The 23,718-nt window shown below is 48.4% G+C and overlaps 1 protein-coding gene across 4 annotated transcripts; it reads left to right on the top strand.

The window, feature by feature from the left end:
* The first annotated feature begins 870 nt into the window (after positions 1-870).
* On the top strand, positions 871-15,562 carry PAFAH1B2 (platelet activating factor acetylhydrolase 1b catalytic subunit 2). Of its 4 annotated transcripts, none has more exons than XM_074976988.1 (6): positions 871-909; positions 6,385-6,472; positions 8,113-8,202; positions 9,331-9,447; positions 11,237-11,359; positions 12,010-15,562. In XM_074976988.1, the coding sequence occupies exons 2-6, from the start codon at positions 6,392-6,394 to the stop codon at positions 12,286-12,288; spliced, it is 690 nt and encodes a 229-aa protein (XP_074833089.1). In that variant the 5' UTR covers positions 871-909; positions 6,385-6,391; the 3' UTR covers positions 12,289-15,562. The 4 variants fall into 4 exon arrangements, with proteins under 4 accessions (XP_074833089.1, XP_074833086.1, XP_074833088.1 ...); XM_074976985.1 differs by lacking the exon at positions 871-909 and adding an exon at positions 1,459-1,528; XM_074976987.1 differs by lacking the exon at positions 871-909 and adding an exon at positions 1,507-1,532.
* Positions 15,563-23,718: the final 8,156 nt, after the last annotated feature.

Below are 23,718 nucleotides of genomic sequence, written 5' to 3'. Positions count from 1 at the left end.
ACTTGCTTGTGAGCTCTTTGGGTCAGAGATTAGCTTTTTGCCCATATAGTACTAAACAATATTGTCTGAGACCATGGCTGAGGCCCTAGTTGCTATACACATAATAACAAATTCCAGTCCAGTGAGGCCCAACACAGATGTATTGAATGGTAACGTCATCTCACTGTAGTGCCACGCATCATCATAAGAATATGGTTCAGACTAATGATCCATCTAGCTCAGCGTCCTGTCTTCTGACAGCAGCTGGTGTGAGATGCCTCAGAGGGAGTGAACAGAATGACAATTTATCTAATGATCCTTTCCCTCTTGTCCAGTCCATCTGGGTGACTGGGTGATAAAACGGCTGATGAAATTTAATAATGATAAATGCTTTTTGGAAAACATAGTCCCAACTATACATATAAAATGAGGAGTCTAAATTACTGTTACCACTCAACAAAGAGATCTAGAGTTATTGTGGATAGATAACTGAAAACATCCATTCAATATGGAGTAGCAGTCAAAAAAGCTAACAGAAGGTCAGAAATCTTTGAGAAAGGGAAAAATAAGAAGCTGGAAAATACCACATTGTCTCTATATAAACAAAATCCATGGTACACCCACCTCTTGAATACTATGTACAGATATCATCTGATCTCAAAAAAGATACATGTGAATTTGAAAAGGTACTGACAAGGGAAACAAAAATTATGAGAGGTATGGAATGGCTTCAGTATGAGGAGGGATTCATAGGACTGGGACTTTCCAGCTTGGAAAAGGGATGGCTAAGGGGGAGATATGATGGAGGTCTGTGACATCATGACTGGAACGGAAACAGGACATAAGGTGCTAGTTCCCCCTCTTGACGCAAGAACTCGTGAGACATCTGATTAAATCCATAGGCAGCAGGTTTAAAACAAAGAGAACGAGGTACTTCTTAGCACAATGCACGGGCAGGCTGTGGAACTCCTTCACAAAGGATACTGTGAAGGTCAAGATAACAATGGCTCGACCCCCCCCCCCCCCGCCCCCGACAGATGCGCGGCGGGTGGGCCCATCCGTGGCTGCGCGGATGGGGACGGACGCTGGCCCGGGCGCGCCTGTCAGGGCGGTGAGCGGCCGAGAGGGGACGGCTCTGCCGGGCCCTGCAGGGACACACAATGGGCACCGGCATGCGCGGGCGCTCCCCGCAGTGCCGCCTCGGGCCGGTGCCCGGGGACGCGCACGCACCGCTGCAAACCTGCACGTGCCCCGCCTCGGCGCCAGCTAGGGCCGGGGGTGCGCAGGGCTCCCGCACCGGGCACGGGCTGGGCCGGCCCCCGCAGCACCACGGCCCGCGAGCGGGCGCCCCCTAGGGGGCGGGGAAAGAGGGAGGTCGGAAACGGGCTGGGCGGGATTTCCGGCACTGCCGGCAGGCGATTGGTCCTGTGTGAGTGAACGGAAGCGGAAGCAGCGTCGGGGCGCAGGCGCAGCGGGAGTCTGGGGGCCGCGGGGGAGGGAGGCGCCCGCCCGAGAGTGAGATGGAGACGCGGGGGGAGACGCAGCCGGCGTGAGTGAGAGCCGGGCCGGGGCCGGGGCCGGGGGCGAGCGGCGCGGGGCCGGGCCTGCTCAGCGTCCCCGTCCCGCAGCCTGGGCGGCCCGGGGGGCGCGCGCTGCGCCCTAGGCCCGGGCGGGGGCCTGTACCCAGCCGCCTCCTGGGGGCGGGGACAGCGGGCGGTAACGGCCCCGTCCGGGCTCCGCCACGCCCGTCCGCAGGGAGCCCTCCCGAGGGCGCGGGGCCTGCGCCGCGCTGCGTTCCCGCCTGCGCCTCGCACCTGCCGTGCGGGCCGGGGGCTATTGTGTCTCTCTCCCGGCCTGCTGGGCCGCGGGCAAGCGCTGATGGGGCCGGGGTGGGGCGGTCCCCAGGGGGCTGCTGCTCCCTGAGCGCCGAGGGGGCCGCTCCGAAAAGGCGCTTCAGCGACGGGGGGTGGGCGTTGTTACCGCTTCGTGTGCGGCCGCCGCAGGTGGCTGTGCGAGAAGGCGCTTGAGTGGCGAACCTTTCCCCTGTGCATTAGCGGCGCAGGGTCCCCTCTGGGGTGGTTGCGCACCCTGCGTTCTGCTTGGGCCAGTTTGGCCAACACTGTCGTCCCCCTCCGTCGCAGGCCTCTTAACGGCATAGAAATCCAGAATCTGTTTCTCACCGATTCTCACTCCTAATTGGTAGAAAGCGAGTGGGAGTTCTGTACCCCCCGAGTCCAAACGTACTTACTTACCTTACTTACTCTTCCTTTGTCGTGTCTCGTGAAAACTGGCTTTCTGGTGCAAAACAAAACCAAAAAAAAAAAAGTCAGCTCTGTAGTACTTTTAAAGATTAACAAAATAATGTATTAAGTGAGGGGCTTTTGTGGAACAGACCCACTTTTTCAGATCTGGAAATGCGGGTATTTGAGATATTGAGTCGACGTCCAGGAGGCTGAAGTCTTCTGTTTGTCCCTAAAACAGTCAGCATGCTGCGAATTGCACCTACCAATGTGCTTCAACATAGTCTTGAAAGAAAGTAATGAAATGAGCTTAGTGTGCTATTTGCTGTATGGTCTTTAGGAAATGAACTTTCACGCTACCTACAGGCTAATCCTGTGCACCACTACTGTTTTTCGTACACAACTGCTGGTTTGCACATGCATCTGTCAAAGTGGGTCTTTGCCCACAAAAGTGTATGTTCGAAAGAAATCTGTTCGTCTGTAAGGGACCACAAGACTTCTCGTTGTTCTTACTGATCTAGTGAACCTCCATTTTTGTATGACCTCAGGCTTTTATATAAACTTTTTATTATTCACTTTACCTTTTAAAACAGTGATGAAACCAAACAGAAGGGATGCACTCTTAGAGAATTATCATCTGCCTTTGCAAGGGCAGAATGGAAATGATGTACATCTGTTACTTTGAATATGGAACTTCAGGCTTTTCCAGGTTATGATTTCCTGTGTGGTTCGAGGGACTTTGACACTGGGACACTATCTGATGCTAACAGTTTTGCCACTTTTCTCCCTCGGTGGTAACTGTCAAATATTTAAAGATGTGCTTCTTTTCCTCACAATTTGGCTGCTTCTGCTTGATTGGGTCTAAAAATTCATCATTCCTACTTCATTCAAAAGGGGGAGGTTGATTGCCAACTGTAATCTTTGTAATCATAATGGGGTAGAGGAGTAAAGAGAAGGAATTCCTGTTAAGGGGTAGAAGAGAATTCTTAGAATTCATTTCACATTGACCTATATTCCAGAACTACTACCTGTAGTATACTGCAGAGCAGTCTTCTGATGCAGGTTAGAGAGAGCTCTAATGTCTTGCACACACATCTGGATGCGTAAACATCTTTTGTCTGGTGTAGGGTTAACCCCCTATGCTTGCGTATGGGAGACCAGCATCTTTATTACACATGTTCATGGCTGATTCCCATTACCTTGTATTTCCCAGCATCACACAAAATTACATTTGAGTCTCTGATGCCATATGTGCGTAATTAATATTACACTGGAAGAGGAGCTGGCCATTGTGGCATGGGTGGAAACTTAGTAATGGGCTTCTGGAAAAATCCCTGAACCTGTCAACACTAATGCTTCTTGCTATTGCAAGCGCAAGCCGCTGTTTAGTTATTTAAGTGAGACTTTGTGCACAACACGCACCTGCATGCTTTGCAATCATGAAACAATTATCTGTGGCAACCAGAAGGATTTCAACCTAAGTTCTTGCCAGAGATGTGTTGATGGGGCTGTTGTGAAACTTGTGTTTGTTTTGGGTTATTTAGGTTATTAGTGCAAATCATGTAACTGAGTTTTCCAAGGGATTGTTAAGTTGGTTTTCCACAGCAACAGCTTAGATCTCATCTTCTGAAATCGTACCCTTCTTCCTGAACTACGCTGGGTTGAAAAAGGAGTTCACTGTTTATCTAGATAAGAATGTTTTTTCTAATAGACTGTGCTGCTCACCCCCAAAAAGTGTTGAAAGGAATATAAAATCTAACTGTTAAGGAACTGCATGAGATTTTGAAGTCTGATTATCCTACATCTGTCTGTTGTGGAGTTCATGGCTTTCCTCTGAAGCTTCTGATGCTGACTCGTGCCAAGGACAGGATATTGAACTAGATGGATTGACCACAGGTCTGAACCAGCATGAAAGGTGCTCTCTGAATTGAGTTTTTTCCTTTCTCAGGAGCATAATTTATTTACGACTGCAGCACAAGGCTGAAAGACGCCATCCTCTGATTTGGCGTGCAGGAGATCTTTCACTTCATTCACTTTAGGACAACATTGACCCAGAAGGCTTCAGGAAATTTGAAACTGTTCTCACCTAAATGAGTGCTGTTGGGCCTCAAACCCTTTGTTTCCATAACAATATCTGTGGTTATCAGCCATTAACACGAGCACTTCCTGTTGTGAAGAGGGCGTAGATTGTGTAAGCCTAGTTTTGTCAAATTCTCCTTCCAGTGCTAAGCTGTGTGGTCTGCTCTGAGACATGGGGATAAATGTTTACCTAAGGTGGTGTGATTTAAGGCAAGAAAAGGTTAGAATAAAGGCTGTGTGACTTAAAGAAAAAGAGGTTGGAGTAAATATTGTTCGTCACCTCTTGTGCCAGGAAAGGTTTGCTTTGTGAGGACGCCATGTGCTCCTTCCAGTTACTCGCCTTGGAGTTCTTTGTATTGATGTGTGCCAGTGAGACTAATGCACAATGTGTGTTTAGCACTTGAACATCATAAAGCAGCTTGTAAATGTTGTGGTAGACTCAGTTATTTGTGGGCAGAGCAGATGGGGCAGGTTGGATTGTTACATATAAAATTATTTTCCAAAATAGTTTTCTTTGCGATGGTATAATAGTTCCCACTTCTGTGGTCGACTTGGCTCACTGGTTCTCTCTGTTCCTAATCTATTACGAATGCCAAGGTTTCACTGTATCATAGTGTGCAAATTGCAGTTCTGGCAAGAGTGAAATCTCTTCTTGGGAAGAATGGTCTGTAGTCAAAAATGATGTAATTTTAAGAATATTTCACAGTATGTACATGTATCAAGCACAAATTAAGAGAATGCAAGATGGCAGTTAAGATTACCTTGCTGTAGAGTAGAACCCTGAGATATGTGCACTGGCCTTGCGTATATCTTGGGTTAACGTGACTTTCATTGGTGGGGAGCTGGTGCCTGGCTCTGGGCTGCCAGGTAGCAGCTCCCGGCCACTCAGAGGAGCAGGGAAACTGACCAGCGATGGTTCCCAGGTCCCTGCCTCTCTGTCAGCCAGGAAACTGACCAGCACAGGGCTGAGAGCCAGATGGCCACCTGGTTCCTGGCTCATTCCAACTTGCACAAAATTTGAGTTACATGAGGTTGGCCAGGAATGCAAGCTTTCCATAACTCAGGGGGTTACTGTATCAGTCACTAATGACATTTGGTTGAAAAAGATTTCAAAATTAGTCTCCCCAGTTTGTTGTTTTTCTCTAGATGCCGCTCTAAGGGAAGGATTACTCTGTAGAGTTAAATATGAAAATACTTCAAAACAATTTTTTTTAAAATGTATTTTTATGACTTGTGGTCCCTGGCCCTAGGATATGTGTATTCCCTGGCCCTGTTTGCAAGTGCCAAAGAGACCACCTGGTCTGGCTACATTATGCATATAATACAAAACTAGCTTTACCAAAGTGAGGGTTCCAAGCCTTTCCCCCAACTTGTTCACAGCTGCATATCGGAGCCCCATTCCGTTCTTTCCCAAGTGACATTCACCTCTTTCTCCTGTGTGTTGGCTAATGGTGTTGTCCACTAGACTACCACACTGGCTTCAGAATCCAGTTTTTTGTATTATTTCACAGAACTGCATTTAAAGCTGCTTCAGAGATGCCAGCTCTGTGTTGTCATTCTCATGTTTTCTGCTTAGACTCTCTTCAGTCAGTGGAGCTCGGGTACACTGTCATTTGAAATCTGATTCATGTATGTGCATTTGTCATCTGGGTATTGTGCTAGTAGTGGCAAATCCTGTGATAGTTAGCATGTATATACTGTAAAAAATGAACTTGGGTGAGATTGATGCTGATGCGAAGATTGCAGTAAAATGACCTTGCTTTTATTATTAAAAGGTTGCTTTCTCCAGTCTGGATGTCACTAATCACAAGTCAGTAGAGTGGTTTCCCCAAGATCATGCTACGGAGCAATTTGGGATTCCTGCGTGGAATCAAATGTGCTTAAGTGAGTTTTGCAAACATCTTTCAGCAGAACACATGCACGTTTTTAGTTACAAATGTCTGGAAAAGCGGTTCTTTCAACCAAGCCACTGCTAGACTTGACTTCTTATACTAGCCTACAGCAACAGCTCTGGCCTCTCAAGAGTCAGAATTAAATTTTGATTCTGAGTGTATAGACTAACGTGTATTAAATGCTCTTTCAACAGGAATAGAATGAGCCAGGGAGACTCAAACCCAGCAGCAGTTCCACATGCAGCTGAAGATATTCAAGGAGATGACAGGTGGATGTCGCAGGTAAAACTGATAGGATTCTTCGTAGGAGGAGGTTTTGAGGCAAGACAGGTGCTTATGTTTCTGGTTGTACTGCTGGTGCAGCTCAGCCATTCAGACGTTAGCGCTGTCATTGATGGGTTCCGCTAACCTGCCGTGATAAAATTGGTGAAAAGCAGCTTTGTGGTATGACCTGAAAACCACAGTTTGGAACAGTTCCAAAACGATATTTGAGCTAGCTTATTAGTGGAGAAGAATTGCCAATCAGTTGTTTTAAAACAAACAAACAAAGCCCATTGGAGAGCATTGAAGGGTGTTATACAGCCAGGCAGTGACAAAGCTTGAGACAAGCTGAATGGAGTCTCTAGTTCATATCACTAGGTTATTAAACCTTCTCCCAGGCAGGCTGAGGAGACTTATATTGTAACTAACCAATAACTGACTGATGTTGTAACTAAGCAATAAGCTGAATGTCTATGGATTTAGCGCCGCTGAGCATACCACTGCCGACAAACCCCTCCTTTGTGTGGAATTTGTAATGTAGCTGAATGGGTCACTTAAGGCAGTCATTCCCAAACTTTTTGGCATCACACCCCCCCCTTTTGATTTTTGAGAAGCCCTCACGCCCTCCCCCACCTTTTCTTTACCACCATCCAACCCCGCTTTTAACAAAACATTCAATTCGTGCTTTACGATAAACACAAAAACTCGATATAAAAATGTAATTTAAAATTAAAAATAAGCACAAATAGTTTCTCTTGACCCCTCGCGGGTGCCTGGTTCAACCCCAGCGGGCCAGCACCAGAGCTGCCTGTGCCAGCTGCCTGCCTGCCCACCTGAGCACTGTGCTGCTAGAGCCGCCTGCCTGAGCTGACCAAGCCTTGTGCTGCCGAGGCCAGCCAGCCGTCCGCCTGCCAACTGCTGGGGCCAGCCACCCAGCAGGTGCCAAGGCCCTATGCCCCTGGGGCCAGCCACCTACCCCACCCCCTGTGCTGCTGGGGCCAGCTGCCCAGCCACCTGCCCACCAGCCCAAGCCCCATGAGCCAGCTGCCTGAGGCCCACAAGCCACCCGCCTGAGTCCCTCTTCTCCCCGAAAGCCAGGCATCATCAGCTCCCTGCTCTTACCCCATTCCCCCTCCCACAAGCCAGGCACCCCCAGCCCTCCCATCTAAACCCATTCTCCTCTTCTCCTCCCCCCCCCCCGCCAAACCACACTCACTCACCTTTGCAGGAGGTAACTAGCTCCACGTGGGTCTTCGCAGCTGCTTGCTTTTTACAGCAGCTGTGCTGGGTCACCTACACAAAATGGCAGGGGCTGAGAGCCAGAGGCAAAGGCCAGCTCTGTCTTGGGGTGGGGGAATGACGGGCGGGGCTGGGTCACCTCACACTTCCACAGGAATTTCTTCATGGCCCGCCCACCCCCCAGTTTGGGAAACCATGGCTTAACGAGTAGCCATTTAAAATGTCACAACTTGTCTGTGCCAGGCAGAGGGGAAGGATCTAGCAGTTAAGGAGTTAACCTAAAGGTACGTGCCTGAGGGGCAGATGGGATGGAAAGTCACAAAATTTAGCAGCAGAGGAACTGGTTGGGCAACTATCACTTTCTGTGCTACCACAGGGGAAACTGTCAGCTGGAGTTTACACTGCTGCTTTCTTTTAAACAGCACAACAGATTTGTCATGGACTGCAAGGACAAGGAGCCAGATGTGCTGTTTGTGGGTGATTCCATGGTGCAGTTGTTACAGCAATATGAGGTACTGCTGGAGGGGATGAAGTCCTGGAGTGAGATGAGTGAGCTGGTGCCTCCCTATCACCTTTAGACCAGCAGCTGGGGAACATGTTTAAGAGACAGTGCCTCCCTCTCCTCCTGCCCTGTCTAATTTTGCCTCCACTTCTTTAGCTTTTTTCCCCAAACCTTGATCCCTTCCTTTCTCCCTGTGCTTGCTGTGGCCTTGCTGTGTCCCATTCCAGCTCTCATTTGGAACCTTTACCACACCCCTCTTTCCCTGAGCTGATTTGCAGCCTTCTTAGTTTCACTGTACAGATCTGTCTTCTGTCTGTCTCCTTGTCACTTTGCCTTCCTTCCTCTGCAGTAGCTGTGTTAACCCTTTTTGTAGATTTAACTGAATTGTATCCTCTCCGCTCCCCACACTGCCTTCACTATTGTGCCTCTCCCACTTCCGGTGTGACTCCATTTTTAAGAACCAAGTGACAGAGTTTCCCTGTCTCACAACAGAACAAATACGAAAGTTGGTGTATCAGCGTAACCAGTGAATTTCAATTTAAGCCTCTTGCTTGCAGAATCCTTGCATGCTTGTCCCTCTGCTGGCAGAGACTGTGCTAGGGGTGATCCCAAAGTCAGAGATTAGGAACGGCAGCAACTCGGATAACTTTTAGATGTTTGGTGTGTTTTGGAAGCCGTCCCTTCATCCACTATTTCATCAGTAATGGCTAGCGAACACTTTGCTCTGAAAGTGTTACTGTCCAATGTAACTCGTGTAGCTCTAGGCTTGGTGCTGCTTAGGCAGTAAATGGAGTTCCTTCAATATTTGCTTCCCCTCCTCTAAAGTCCCACGTTTAGCTGAACTCTGACTGTCTCTGTGATAGTCTGAAGAGGGCTCGCTTTCTAGGCCATCCACATCCCTTGTGGACAGGCCCAAAAGAGATCTTTCTGTGTCGGCTCCCTCTTTATGTGTGCCGGGATTGCACCGCTCCTGATAGAAAAGGGTATGCTTTCACAGGCAGCCCTTCTCTCTTGGAAAATAGTGTCGCTCACTTGGAATGTATCATTCCCTGAGCTACCGGTTTACGTAAAGTGTTTTATTGTTGATGCCGAAGGATTTAATCTTGATCTAAAACAGTGGATTGGATTCTGGTTACAGATATGGCGAGAGCTTTTCTCACCCCTTCATGCGTTGAATTTTGGGATTGGAGGGGACACGACAGCGCATGTTCTATGGAGACTGAAGAATGGTGAATTGGAGAACATTAAACCCAAGGTATAAACACGCAGAGAGTTGGCTTTTATGTTTGTTTTTCATTTTAGAAAAAAGCCACGTGTGTTGTTTAATACAGAGCTGAAGGTATCAAAGTACTGTCCCTTTCCAACCAACGAACTGCTAGGTGCTTCTTGCAGAGCTCCTCTGTAAAAGGAGCTACTGAGCCAAGTGAAAGCTGGCACTGAATACATGTGATGTACCAGCCTAGGTTTTAGTCAGCTAAGTAGAGTATTTCAAGCGTGTGTTGTGGGGAATTAAGGGTCCATTGGGGTTCTACAATATACTTGTACCTCTCGAAGTGTAGTTGCAAATTGAGCAAGTTGAAGATAAACCGATTTGTTGATGGCTTTGTAGTCACTAGGGAGAACTGATCAAATTTGCTGGAGATGATGGTCTCTACTCCAGAGCACTGAGAGTTTGGAAGAGGAGAGCATGATGTAGATCAGGATTGCGTAAGGAGGGATAATCAGATGGAAGAATGATCCAGTGATTAGGACACTGGCTTAGCATGTGGGAGACCAGGGTCAGTTCCTTCCTCCACCAGGGACCCTGTGTGACCTTGGGCAAATCACTTAGCCTTCCTGTACCTCAGTTCCCTTCCAGTCAGATTTGGATCTGGAGAAACATTCTCGTAAGGCTGTTGCAAGCAAAATACCTTAAAAACAGTTAAGTGCTTTGAGATCTATTGAGGAAAGAAACAGGCACTATTATGAAGTCTATTAGCAGAGCTTTGTGAAGGGGATGTCGATATATGTTGCATAAGTATTATCCATGAGGGTCAACTCCCTAAAGTGTATATAGAATTGTTTTTTCATCTGTTGCCCTTTTTAACCTGAGCAGATAGTCATGGCTCTGGGGAGGTTCCAGTTAGGAGGAGAAGCATAACTGTCAGGTTGGTGCTTTGCTGCAATCTTGTGTATTTACAAGGAAAGTACAAAGTCCTGTGTGTCAACACAGAAGGAATCAAGTAGCAAGCAACAGCTGCTTTTGCTCACAGCATCAACAATGCACTCAAAATCCTGTGCCCTAGCCCCAAACGTCTCCTTAAGTTTCTTTTAGGAAATGCACACGGCATTTAGCTGTTCCTTATGCTTTTCTGACTTTTACAGTTATGCTAATTGGAGTTTGTTCATTCCTGTCTATCTCAATGAGGCACACAGCTGATAATATGTTCTAAAAGATATGCAGCGTACCGAGGTGTGGTGGCATGGGTGGCTATGCAGATGCCTGCAGTACATAAGCTACAGCCCAGCTTCGCTTGAGGTCACCACTCTTGGGCATGTTCATGACCCTACTCTAAGTTTTAAGGTTTAGAAGTAAAGAAGTGCTGTAAACTGGTTTCCTCTGAGAGCCCCGACTGTTTGGTGCTTTACAAACAAATAAGCCCCTTCATGTGTGGTGCTTTCCACCTGCGTCACATGCACTTATTACGTTTTAGGGGTGGGCAAGATAGAAGGTAAACTAAGAGTCTGAATTAGCACAGTGCAGAAATGTCAGTTCCTGTTCATGTGCTGATCGGGACGGCTTTCCTTTACTGTGACTCTGGTTCTGTACTCGGTGAGAGAGAGAGGAGTCTTAAATTGGTCAGTAATTATTCAAAGGTCCGCAAAGCTGGCAGTTTGGGATCTTTAATACCCAACCCTAATTTGTAATTAGTTTCTCCAGTTGGTTGCAGACAGGCCAGGCCTGAGCTGTTGAACTAGCCGGAATAGCTGCTACAGCCGCTCCTTTGTGTGTGTTTTGAGTGGAGTGCTAAACTTGCTGCATAGATCCTGTTTCCTCTTCGCAGGTCATTGTTGTCTGGGTTGGAACAAATAACCATGAAAATACAGCAGAGGAAGTAGCAGGAGGAATCGAGGCCATCGTGCGGCTGATCAATACCCAGCAGCCACAGGCCAAAGTTATTGTCTTGGTATGACATCCGAGGGCTGTGGCAACATCATCTTATCACCTTTGTTATGTGTTCTTGGTCCTCCTCTTCCAATGCTATTGGGAGTTACCTGTGCATGTTGAGGAGAGCATGGTAACTTTATTTATGCTAAACTCTCCATTTCTGTGAGCTTTTTCAGTGGTATCTGTCTTTCCCAGCCCTTCAGAGAGGTACGTATTATCTTCTCATTAGAGGCATTGCTGTCCAAATCAGAGAAACCAAGGCAGGGAAAGGAGTCGGAGTCGGGAGTGGAACTTGAGAATTACCAGTTCTGATCCTGTGCGTGAACAGCTTAGACCATCTCTCCTCTTCAGCTATGGGAGCTGCCTGACCATCAGTTAAAACCGTATTAAAAGAGGGCATAAACAGCCAATAAGAATGCGAAAGCCAAACCAAGTAGCACTGGTGGAAAGTGGCAGATTTGGCCCATGGGTCATCGGTGTCGTTCGGACTGTGCTTTCAGCCATGTTTCAAATGGGGGCTGAAAGAGGCTGAGACAGATACACAGGTGGAGTGACAGCTGTGGGTAGACCCCCTCAGAATGCAGAATGGGTGCCCGGGCCTAGAAAGGGAAAGTTACTGTTTTGTCAGAGTCTCATCAAAACTTTTTTCTTTCCTCCGTCCTGTATCAGAGCTTGCTACCTCGAGGCGAGAAGCCAAACCCTCTGCGGCAGAAGAATGCCAAGGTGAACCAGCTGCTAAAGGCCTCGCTCCCAAAACTTGCCAGCGTCCAGCTCCTGGACGTCAGCGGGGGCTTCGTGCACTCGGATGGTGCCATCTCCTGCCATGACATGTTTGATTTTCTGCACCTGACGGGAGCGGGCTATGCAAAGATCTGCAAACCTCTCCACGAACTGATCATGCAGCTACTGGAGGAGACCCCTGAGGAGAAGCAAGCTGCTCTGGCCTGATCAGCAAATGTCAGTGTTCAACGTCATCCCAGCCTCATCAGATCAGTTCTATCACTGGCACTACAGAATCCTTCTTTCTTAAAGCACTTTCCATTGTAGAATGTTACTGGATGTTTGTATCTAGTGTTTTGAGGGGGAGGGCTACCATCGAACTGGTCTTGTCCGTAAAAGGGTGGGGCTGGCTGGTTTTATTGCAGGAAGAAATTAGCTAAAGAAGATTTTTACTTTTAAACCATTCCTCATTTAAAATGAGAACAAGACTGTCACCTCTGTGCCCCACACGTGCATTATTGCTCTATGGTGCCCCCAGGACCATGTCAGCCTGATTCTAATAACCCATATGCAGCTCTTGGCTTAGCTTTTCCCTTCCCTAGGGATTATGCGCCATGTATTTGCTTGAGAACCAGAATTGCATTCCATTCAAGCAAAACAAAACAGGTGCATTTTTTAAATAAAATGTTCTCACCTTTAAAAGTTGTATTTACTAAGATCTTTTCAAGAGACACTTGTGGCTTTCTGGCTCTTTATTTTGAAACAGCATGAAACAAAATTAACTGGAATTGAGAATCATAAAAACCAAAGTGTTAAGTGAACTGAACTCATTTAACACTCCAAAATATTGTTAATGTGACTGTTTTACGAAGTCTGTTAGCTGTGATAAACTTCATTTCATTGTTGCTTGGATTGTGGGCAGTTTTATTTGGGTGCTGTTGAATATCATGTCTCCTATAGAACCTCCTCTTTGTTTTTGTTTGTGTACAGTATTGACAGCTTTTAACAGTTCTTTGGTTGAGGAGCTTAGTTTTCCAACAAATGTCAAACACAAACCTGTCAGAAACATAGAACTGACACTTCATCCCACTGTGAGGGCCATGCTACAGGATTCTGTTCAGTGCTGTTCATGTCCATAGTTCTGATTTTTTTTTTTTTAGTGTGACTGTTACACCTCTTTTTTTAAATCCATACTCAGTCCCTCTTTGCAAGAACCAATCTAATACTTTATGAATTCTAAGATGTATGTTTCTTTATTGCGTCTGTTTTACTTGTACAAACGTTTTATTCGAGCAAATAAGGCCTTTGGCAGTCTAGAATCAAGTCTGTCTGTAGCCTTTTCCTCTCTTGGACGTTGCCCCTTCCCCCTTCAGCAAAGGGAATTAGTGTTGAGAGTTGCCTGTTCTCAGGGACTCTCTGTCTTGCTAGAGCTTTTTATACAGGAGCTTATAATTATAATTAGTGTAATGACTGTATAAAACTCACTGGTTTAAAGGTGAACTGGGAAGACTTTTTTCTTCTCAATAAGAAAGTGTTTGGGACCCAATACAAAGCCTTGCTACTTAAAAATACTTTAAACAAAGTTAGTTTTTCCTTAATTTACTTACCATAAATGGAATTCAGCAGTGGTGTTATCCCTCCTTGTGACTCATACCACAGCTGGCTAACATGCAACAGCCAGTGCAGGCCTCTGCAGTGGTTGAAGGATTCATAAAGGTTGCAGCCTTCAATTGTCATGCTGCTTTTTGGCAGGTAAACGAAGGAGGAACTGATTTTTGTTAAACAGGAGGTCCTTGCAAAGGCGATATTTAGCTCTCTGGTTTTTCCACCACATTACAAAAAGTAATACATATGTAGTGCATGTGGCCTTCGTTTGCCTTTTTATTATAGTAAAAAGGTCTGTTTAAGCCAGGCTTTAATATAGCATGGAGTACGTTTGTGTCCCCATTGGGCTTCCCTTCTGCTGTAGAACTTGCTAGCGCAGGCTTTCTGGCTGGATTGCACACGTAGCGGGTGTGACTCTCCAGCGTACGTGAGCCTTACAGATGTGCAGGAGAGCTGAAGAATTCCACCTCCCAGGAAGAAAGGTTCCCAGTGTGATGTTGCTATGCTGGAGAGTAGTAGTCCTGGTTGTATCTCCCCAGGCCAATGCTGGTTGGAGGTGGGCTCCCTGGGCCCAGTCAGCGTATTTGTTCAGCACTGCTGTCTTCTCCAGTGGCGTGAAACAGTAGCTAAGTGGAAACGTCCGTCAGCTCTGCTGGACGGGCGGAGGCCTCGGCAAAGGAGTTTGGAGCTGTGGGGGTGAGAGTGAGCAGCTTTTACCAGGGTTGGGAGAGGAAGGCTTGGCAGGCGGTGTGGGCGTACCTACAGAAGGAGCGGGAGGGTGCAGCAGGACTTCGGTGTGTGCGAGCTTTCAACGGTCGTAGGCTTTGGTTGAAAAGTTCCATGTTTGTTTGACTCTCAGGCCCTAAGTAGGTCTCTCCATGGTGTCCCCACACTAAGACAGTGACTTACTGGCAAGGTAGTCCTTTTATAAAAAGCTCTAACTCTGTCTGCCAGTGCCCTTTGGTTAGGTGCAGATTGCGCTGGGGTGCTTCTGGCGTGTTGATCTCCATTGGGCGGAAGGGGAGTAGCTGGTCTGGCAGTTCATGCTCCTGGTAGTCTTACTGGGGCACGCTGTTTACACAAGGGTCAGTGTTCACTGCCCTTCGTCTCCAGGCTGTGTTTTGTCTTTCCCACCTGTATTAACCACCTCTGTGTTTGGCCATGCCTGCTGCTGTGGAAAGAAAGGGCAGGTTTCTTCTGTCCCGGACGTTGAAGTGACTGTCCTGTTGCCACCATCTAGAAGTGACCAGGCCATATCCTGGTGTAAGCACCCATCCTTTGGCGAGGGCAAGGAGGGAATCTTTCTCATTGTACCATAGTTAGAGTTTGGTCCTCACACATGCTGAGCACTTGCAATTTTGACTGTAGGCTGCTTGCCACCTCTGGGGATCAGGCCCAGCACACCCTTGTCTGGGCTGCCCCTGCATAGCCTTTATGACTTCTTCCCTTGTAACTGGCTGGTTGTGAAAGAACTGATCCTTTCCGAACTTTAATTTTTTAAGATGATCTAGTTACCGTTTACAGTTGTATGCTGAAGCCTGGAATCTTGTCTGTGCTGTGGTGTATGAGCATTGCCAATTTTATATTTATTGCAGTGAAGAAAATGCAAAGGAAAAGGTGTGAAAGGAAGGAGAGAGTCCTTATCTCTGAACTTGTGAGTGCAAGCAAGAGGACTCCAGGTGCGGGGTGGGGGACCTCAAAGACTGGAAGCTTGCACAGTATGTAAAATCCAATTACCGCCCTGCTTCATGGTGACCTTCCTTCTTGGGGGCGCTGACCACTGTTGGTAGCTGAATGAACCTTCCCCAAGAAAAACTGTGATTCTGCTTTGGCAACGTTGACTGGTAGAACTCACTATGTTTAGTGCATATTTCAATATAAATGTAAATGTTTCACCCCAATCGTTCTGGTGTGTGTCTCTCTCTCGTGTCTGTGTGTGTCCAGGGTGGGACAGGGTGTTGATCTCCCAGTGGCTCATGAGACCGTGTGGGGCGATGGGCGGTGGATAATGGTTGCAGATTCCCTCAAGCAGGGGTGATGCAGCAGGAAGGGTGACGTGCGATGGGGGGAAGGCAGAGAAACAGCCTCTGGAAAGAAGGTGAACGGTAGTGCAGAAGCAGCTGAGCTCTCATTGTGAGGGTTGGAGGTGAAAGGGAAATAACTAGTTGGAGAGAGGAAGCTATTTTACCTCTGTATCTGGCATGTGTGATTGCTCCTGGGATACTGCATCCAATACTTGTGCTAACAGTTCAGGAAAGTTGGTGATACACAGGAGATGGTTCAGAGAGGAACCACAAGAGTGACTGAGGAATTGGAAGACGCCTTGCTGTGGTAGGCTCGAGAGAGTGCAGTCTCCTTCATATAAGAGAAGTGACTTATCATGGTCTGTAAGTCCTGTGGAACAGAAATTTGGCCATCTGCTCTTGAGTGTAGCAGAGAAGGCAATGCAATGGTGAAAGTTGAAGGAGAGCAAATTCAGCATGGAAATGCTCAAATTTTTAATAATGAGCCTAATTAATCATTGGTAAAATTAAATTAACGAAGAGTCATGGAGGAGCCTGCACTGGAAATGTTCAAATCAAGGTTGGGTGGTTTTTCCAGTGTTTGTGCCCTAGGTCAAATAGGACTTAATTCAGGGAAGTTCTACATCTTGATTTCTGCAGGAGTCGCACTATTTTAGGTCAGAAGGGAGCGTCAGCTCACACCTCTGACCTCATGTATATCACAGGGCATCAACAACACCCGTACACCATAGTCAGAGTTAAACCAAGCATTACAGCCCTCGGAAGGGTAGACCAGGGTGTACCACTGGCTGATACCAGCGATCCTTTCTAGCCTTAAAATCAAAAAGCTAGATAATATTACTAGTTCTGCTAGGAGTCCTGTGTGACTTTGGGCAAATCACTTAGCTTTTCTGTTCCAGTATAATCAATGGCCTGTAAGCTGCCGTAATGACTGACAAGCCTCACGACATCCTTGTGTTAAGTGCCTTCAAACCTTCAGAAGAAAGGTTGTACAGAAAGAAAATTCCCAATAGCGCTGGCACCTTGTGTGCCAGGCTTCTTGCATTTGTCCAGCAGCAAGTGAACAAAGCTTAATGAAGTCATTGTTTCAATTTTGGTCGACAGATTGGCTTCAGGACTTGCATATGGGCCTGATGGTGCCCAAGAGGGTGATGTCAGAGGAGAGCCCCACTGGACCATGTATTGGATATTGGTTGTAAAGCTCTCTTTAAAACCTGAACATTGAGAATACTCCCTGTTGGCTTCCACACATGGCAAGCTTCTCTTACGCCAGTGCTGTCAGTGTGGATGTGCGTACCTGCAGTGCTACGCCTTGTGGGGAGTTGGAACAGGAGGCTTGGTTTTCAGTAACGTGTTCTGAAGCAGCACGTTTCTCTTCTCAGCAAATGAAGGAACTCTCAGTTCCTGTTTCGTGATCCAAGGGAGCAGCAACAAATAGCATTTCTTGTCTCCTGTCCTTATCCCAACAGGTATTGGAGGGGCCACCGTGTTAGTCTATAGCCACAAAAACAGCAAGAAGTCCTGTGGAACCTTATAGACTAAGATTTATTGGAGCATAAGGTTTTGTGGACAATGACAAAGTGGGTCTTTGCCCACAAAAGCTTTATCATCATCATCAACTGCTGTGGGCTCGGCGCCTGTTGGCGTTCGATGCCTTGCTCTCTACTTCCTTCCATCTTTCCCTGTCCAGTGCAGAGTGGTTTAGTTTTTGTAGACTATCTCCACACCAATCAGCTGTATAACCTCCCCGTTCTCAGTAGGGCTGCCTCTCCTATTCGAAGCGTCCATTATGCCGAATACCAGGGTCTTGATTTTTCGTTCATTGTTCAGTTTGCAGATATGCCCGAATAACTGTAACTTGCATTGTATAACCTGCTGCAGTAGGTTCTCTTTCGGCTGTATCTTCCTATATATAATTCCTCGTTGGTGGCCTTCTGCATCCATCCTGTTCTCAGGATCTTTGTGTAACAACTCCTCTCAAACACCAATAACCTCCTCTTTGAATTTTTCATTATCACCCATCTCACATCCAAACAACATGCTGCCGAATACACACGCTTTCAAGATGTTCAGCTTTGTTCCTAAGCTAATTGCTTTGCTTTTCCAGATCTTATCCATCACCTTCAAACTCGCTCTTGCTTTCGTTATTCAAGTCAGCTTCCTTCTTGCATTCTAGATCGTGCATCATGTTGCTCCCCAGATATGTGAACGTCTCTACGTTCTCGAGTTTGATCCCATCTACCCTTATCTTCCTTCCTGTTTCTTTATCTCCAAATATCATAGTTTTCATTTTATCAATGTTCATAATCCATCCATACCACCTCCCTTTCTCATTTAGCACCTGCACTGTTCTCGCTAGCGTCTCTTCATCTTCCTTGATGATAGCTGTATCATCTGTGAACCTCAAATTGTTAATTCTCCTCCTATGCACCAGTATCCCTTCTACCTCTTCCTCAATCTTGTCCATTGCTCTCTCTAGGTGCATGAAGAAGATACTCGGCGATATTGGATCTTCTTGTCTCGTACCTCTACTTGTTCTAAACCAATTTCCCAACTCTCTGCATGTTCTCACTGCTGCTTCTACATTTTCAATGATGTCCCTCAACAACCATATCAGTCTGCTACCCACTCCGTACGACAGTTTATGCTCCAATCAATCTGTTAGTCTTTCGGGTGCCACAGGACTTCTTGTTTTTGTCCTTATCATGTAGCTGTCTCTTGAGGAAATGGTGATCCTCCGCCCCCCAACACACACATACATTGGCTATCCGCTGGGGAGGAAAGTGGGGCAAGGAATAGCATCACCTCGTACTCATAAAGGGAGGTTCTGTTAATTCCTGTCCAATCATCCCGTGTCAGAGATGGCTGCCAGTGGTGGCTAAATGATTTGTAATTTGTTTCTTCAGCCTTGGTGGCTAAGGAGAGACTGTAAATGTGAACGACTGGAGCTCTTAGAGGTCCGCCTAGAGACCATGCAAGACCAAAGTGAGACGGGACACAGGCAGTGACCTGCTGGCTTCAGCCACTGCCCTGCTATCTGCGTGGATTCCTCCCTGGTGTGGCGAAAAGAGTGAGCGGAGGAAGGTGTGCGAAAGATGCCGGTGGTGCCCTCTAGCATCCCTCACTGTTCTGTCACTTCCTTCTCTTGCAAAGCTGGCTGACTAATGCTGCAGGGCCCGCACTGTGCAGGAGTGACGGTGGTAGGGGCGGAGGGGCGACATCAGTGTTGCAGTGCATGGGGAGTCCAGACTCTAAACACAGACCGTCATTCAGGAAGACAAGGCGGATTTCTTGCTTTGCTTTGGAACTTGACCCCACTGGCCGCCGGCATCTTAACTGTGACTCTCGTGGCTCTGGTTACAGTCAGAGTTATCGCTTAGTCTGTCTGGGAGCAAAGTTGCTGCCGCTGCCCTGGGTCAAAGCGGTTACGTTTGTCCTTGTGCTGGCTAATAGGGGCGAGTCCTCCTTCAGCTTTTCCTTCTTGCTCTTAAAAGTTCCAGGAGGAGATGCCTGCATTTTCTACAGGAATGGAGCCCGTCTGCATGAGCACAAAAGTGTAGGGTGGGAGGGACCCTCCATGACTTGCACTTCAGGAGACTTCATCATCAAGCAGAAAAACCCCTTTTCTAATGTGTGTTGTAGAGAGTGTGGGACTGGAACCCAGGAACAATCTGAACCAGTCGATTCTCTCTCCTGCAGGAGGATACAGTCGGGCTTATTCTCACCCTTGTCCTTTATGAGCCTCTCCCCATGCGATAAAAACTCCAGGGTCTACCTTCACTGTAACTGGCTTGCTGCATGTGAAAGCCAGAGCCGGCATTCGAGGGTAGCAAGTAGGACCATTGTTGGAGCCCCACAAAGCTAAGTTGCTCAGGTGTTGGCTTCAGCACAGTCCTAAGTGCAGGGCTTGGGGTCCTGGTCTTCAGCCTGGCACAGATGCACTTTAGCTTTCTGGCCTGGGACCCTGGGAGTCGGTCAGTCTTGCATGGTTGACCACCTGAAAGTTGCTTGAGGCCCCAGGTTCCTGCTTAAAGGGAGCCAGGGATCTGGTTATTATAAAAGCTGGTTTAATAACAGTTGTAATACAAATTGCCATGAGCTACTCCAACAGCTGGATAAGAACTGCCACAGTGGGTCATACCCATGGTCCCTCTAACCCAGTATCTTGTCTTCCTACCGTGGCCAGTGCCAGGTGCCTCGGGGCAATGAACTGAACGGAGCAATCAACTGGTCTGTCCCCTGCTGTGGAATCCCAGCTCCTGCAAGTCCGCTAGTCTGTTTGCAGCTACTGGCCACAAGGCGCGGTAAGAGGAACCCTGCCTCCTGTACCACTGCCTGAATGAGGCATGGCTGAGTAGATGGGACCAATACCTGCGTGTGGTGAAGGTCGAAGCAGCTCTGAGGGGCACCCAGTGTAGTAGGTGACCGGCTGCCTGAGAGCTATCACCAAGCATGTGCTGGCTGTTGTGTTGGTTGGCACAACCTTGCCCCCACCTCACCCCCTGCCCCTGTCGTCTGGCTCCATGCAGTGAGGAGCACTCAGCAAGCTCTTGCGTCCCATGGGTACAGGAGGAAAGCAAGGATTGCGCCGGCCAAAGGGAGCCTTTATCCACTTTACTTTATTGCCTTTGTTCTCCTCTCTGCTTTTCTGGATGGACTTTACTTCCTCCTTGTGAGGTGGCAAAATTGTTTGTACTTAGCACACCTACTTGCCTAAGGCCCTGGAGCCTGGATGTCCTTTCACAGCTCAGAGACAGCGCTCACCAGCTGCCCCCAACAGTGGTTGTCGCTGCTGTCATTCTAGTTTCCACAGCGCTCCTGGTGCCTTGCTCTTCCTGCGGCAATATTTAAGGCCTGCGTCTTTGATACTGTCCTACGTGTCTCCCTCGAAACCCAGCTGCTCCCTGATAAGGGGGAGAGTGCACAATGGGGCAGCCGAAAGTACCCATGATCAGCCTGCGAGGTCAGCTGTGTAAGCTTGGGTAGTTTATGGGATAGGTATTTGCACAAATGCAAGGCTTCATGGCGGTTTGCTCGTTATTTACCCAGAGCTACAACGCAGGTGAAAATGCAAAACTATTCATTGAATAATTAAGTGCAAAATAAATATGATCTCCTCCAAAGAGCAAAACTCTCCATCCATCTTGGGGCTTGCACTGCACCCCGCCGGATTGTCTTAGCATCGTCCACGTCAGTCAGCAGCAACTGCAATCCCTGTAGTGGCCCACGTGGCAGGTCTGGCCCTTCTTACGACTCAGAGTGCAAGCAGGTGGGATGTGGCGCTGTGGGGTCAGTTGATTGGGCCGGTAGGGTGGCTGTTGTGTTCCTGGGAGCGTCAGCGTTGTGATGCCATTCTTGCAATGGCAGAAAAGCTTCAGTGACGAGGGAGGCCTGGTGCCGCTCCCCAGTGCTGATCGGGCTTGGCTTCATTCAGTTTGTTCCACAGCGGCTCTCCGGTTGTGGCCTGCAAAACCCTTCCTTTCGTCAGCATTTGGGCAGGCCGTGGTCTGGGATGATCAAGTCTCTATTAAAAAGAGAGTCACAGAGCAAGCGCTGCTGATTTTTAGCAATATGGTGTGGTGCTCCATCCCGAGCGCGCCCTGATTTAACTCCTACCAACCTGTCAAGTGCACCAGGATCAGTTGTGCTGCTCTAGTGATGACAGCTGAGATGGGCGATCATGGCATTGAGGGCGAGCTCTCTCTAGAGCGTTCGGTGGTGTGGCGCCTGCTCTGGGAGCTCTTAGCAGTGCAGGTGCTGGTCCTGGTTCAGTTCCATCTGTTGTTTTCTCATGTAGCTTCTGCTCAGATGAAATATACAAAGTGAAACAAAAATTAACGAAAGCCTTTTAAGGCAAGATTTCCAAAGGCCTGTGGAAACATTCATTAGCCTTCCCAAACCCAGGAGTAGCAAGTCTAGTATTTATGGAGGGAGGGAGTAAAACCAAGTTAACTTCAGTTGCCAAAAGCCGGAGCCACATTTCCCAGTAGTAGGCAGCAAACCTAGATTAAAAAAATGCCCAGTAACCCCACACTGCTGGAGCAATGCAGTCCTGCAGCATGCTGCTGGGGCCCTCTGTGGTTCACAGATCGTAGTTACAAAACCAAACGCTGTACAGGTGAGATTTGGTTGCCAGGTTTTAGCTTTTGGACAAAGTGCCCCATCGGTTTCTGGTCCTGAAAGGGGCTGAGAACCTGCCAGGCCTGGGGACGTCTGCGGGTGTTTCCAGTGCAGCCTTATGGGGTGTGGGAGCAGGTTACGATTTACAGGAGCTGGGGAAGTTTATTGGAGCCTCTCTCTGCCATGTGGCAGAATTGTGCTGCAAACAGGCTGACTGAGGTCACCTCTGTGGTGCAGTTAGAATCTGTATTCCTACAGCTGTCTAATATCCCACGCTCCAGAGCAGTGATGTTCTGTGTGAGGTCAGAGACCCACAGCTCACGTACGCCCCGTTATTGCAATGCCTACACGCCTGCTCGCTCCCTCAAGAGCAAACCTCCCAAGGAGGCTCACTGCAGAGGATGCGGTGAAGGGAGGACATTTCATTGCCGTTTGAAGCCCTGGAAGGACCTAAGAAGTCATTGAAGACAGATGGGAGTTGAATGCTCCCGTCAGTGCTTGAGCCAGGGTGGTGCAGGATCCCTGTATGCTGTGGAAGAGGAAACTAGTGAGTCGCTGGACTCCAACACATGATCTGGGGACATGCACTGGACTGGAGAGGCTGGGAGGACAAAATGGGAAAGGGCTCCATCCTCTGCTGTCTGCACCAGGCTGAGCTCTGGGCAAGCCTCCCCTGGGCTGTACCCAAGTCCTCACCAAACGGACGGTTGTGTTTACCGCTGCTCCTGGCTCTTTGCTAGCCTTTATGGGAGCTGTAACGCAAGGATGCCACCCAGCCTTGTGAATGTGGGCGAGTTACACCTCCCTGCAGCCTCGGAGGTAGAGGAGGGGTCTATGGGAGTCACTAGCCCATGTGCCGAGGACGTGCATTCCATGTGCATCTCTAGGGGTCTTCTGGCGTCCTCTGAAGTTGCTGGATGGCATGTCACAAACGAGCTCCATGTGGAGAGGGACAAAGCCAGTTCTGTGATTTCTGGCTGTGGGACTCCCCATAACGAGACAGCGAGGCACAGTGGGGTCCCGAGCAGGGCTGCGATTGTAAAGGCACAGGACTTCCACAGGTCAGAGGGGGGTTATTTTGTATTGCGAAAGCAGCTCAGTGCCCTGCCAAGGGCCTGGGTGCTGAACACACAGGGTGAGAGGGCTGGGAATAACGTCGTCTTTGGGCTAGTTATTCAGTTATGCGTGGGGTTTCCTGTGCCTGCCTCTGAGTCACTGGCTGCTAGCTGCCAGGGGAGGCTGGCTGGACACTGCTCTGATTCTGGCTGGAGAGTGCAGCATAATACATACCTCCGCGTAGTTCTGCCGGCTGGTACGGGTGTGGTATTGCCCTCTCCTGAACGTGGGAGGAGCACTACAGTTCTTGGTACTGTGGGACTCAGCCTTTCCATGGTGCATTGGGCCCGGTCTGTCATCGTTTCAAGGGAAATTGCTGTGGAAGGAGACGGGTCCACACACACACAGGCCCAGTCCTGCTGTGCCTCAGTACTCCTTACTGGAGTGCATCTGTGGGAGTTTTGCAGCTCATTCAGTTCCTGCAGCTGCCAAGGGCCAGTTTCTGCTTTCGCCAGCCCCAAAGCAGCAGCTGCCTTGACCTGGTCTTGAGGCCAGGGGTGATGCTGAAATGTTTCTCTCAGCAGCAGGGCTCCGGGTGCATGGATGCAGCGTCGGGCAGGGCGCGGCAGAGTGATTTCTCTGAATCACACCTGATTCACAGCGGGAGTGAGGAGAGTAATTATACATCAGTGCTCCCTGTAAGCTGTGCCCCTGTGCAGCCACTCAGGAGCAATTCCCAGGGGTCCCAGCTGCTTCACAGAGAGCCCACAGATAGGTTTTGTGTTTCTGGTGGTGGTGCATGTTCATGCGTGCCTCAGTGCACATAAAATTTATTCCACACTGGCTGGGAAAA

Source organism: Carettochelys insculpta, chromosome 25, assembly GCF_033958435.1.
Source record: "Carettochelys insculpta isolate YL-2023 chromosome 25, ASM3395843v1, whole genome shotgun sequence".
Lineage (NCBI taxonomy): Eukaryota > Metazoa > Chordata > Testudines > Carettochelyidae > Carettochelys > Carettochelys insculpta.
Note: the sequence above shows the minus strand (reverse complement) of the source record. Positions and strands in the feature narration are given on the sequence as shown.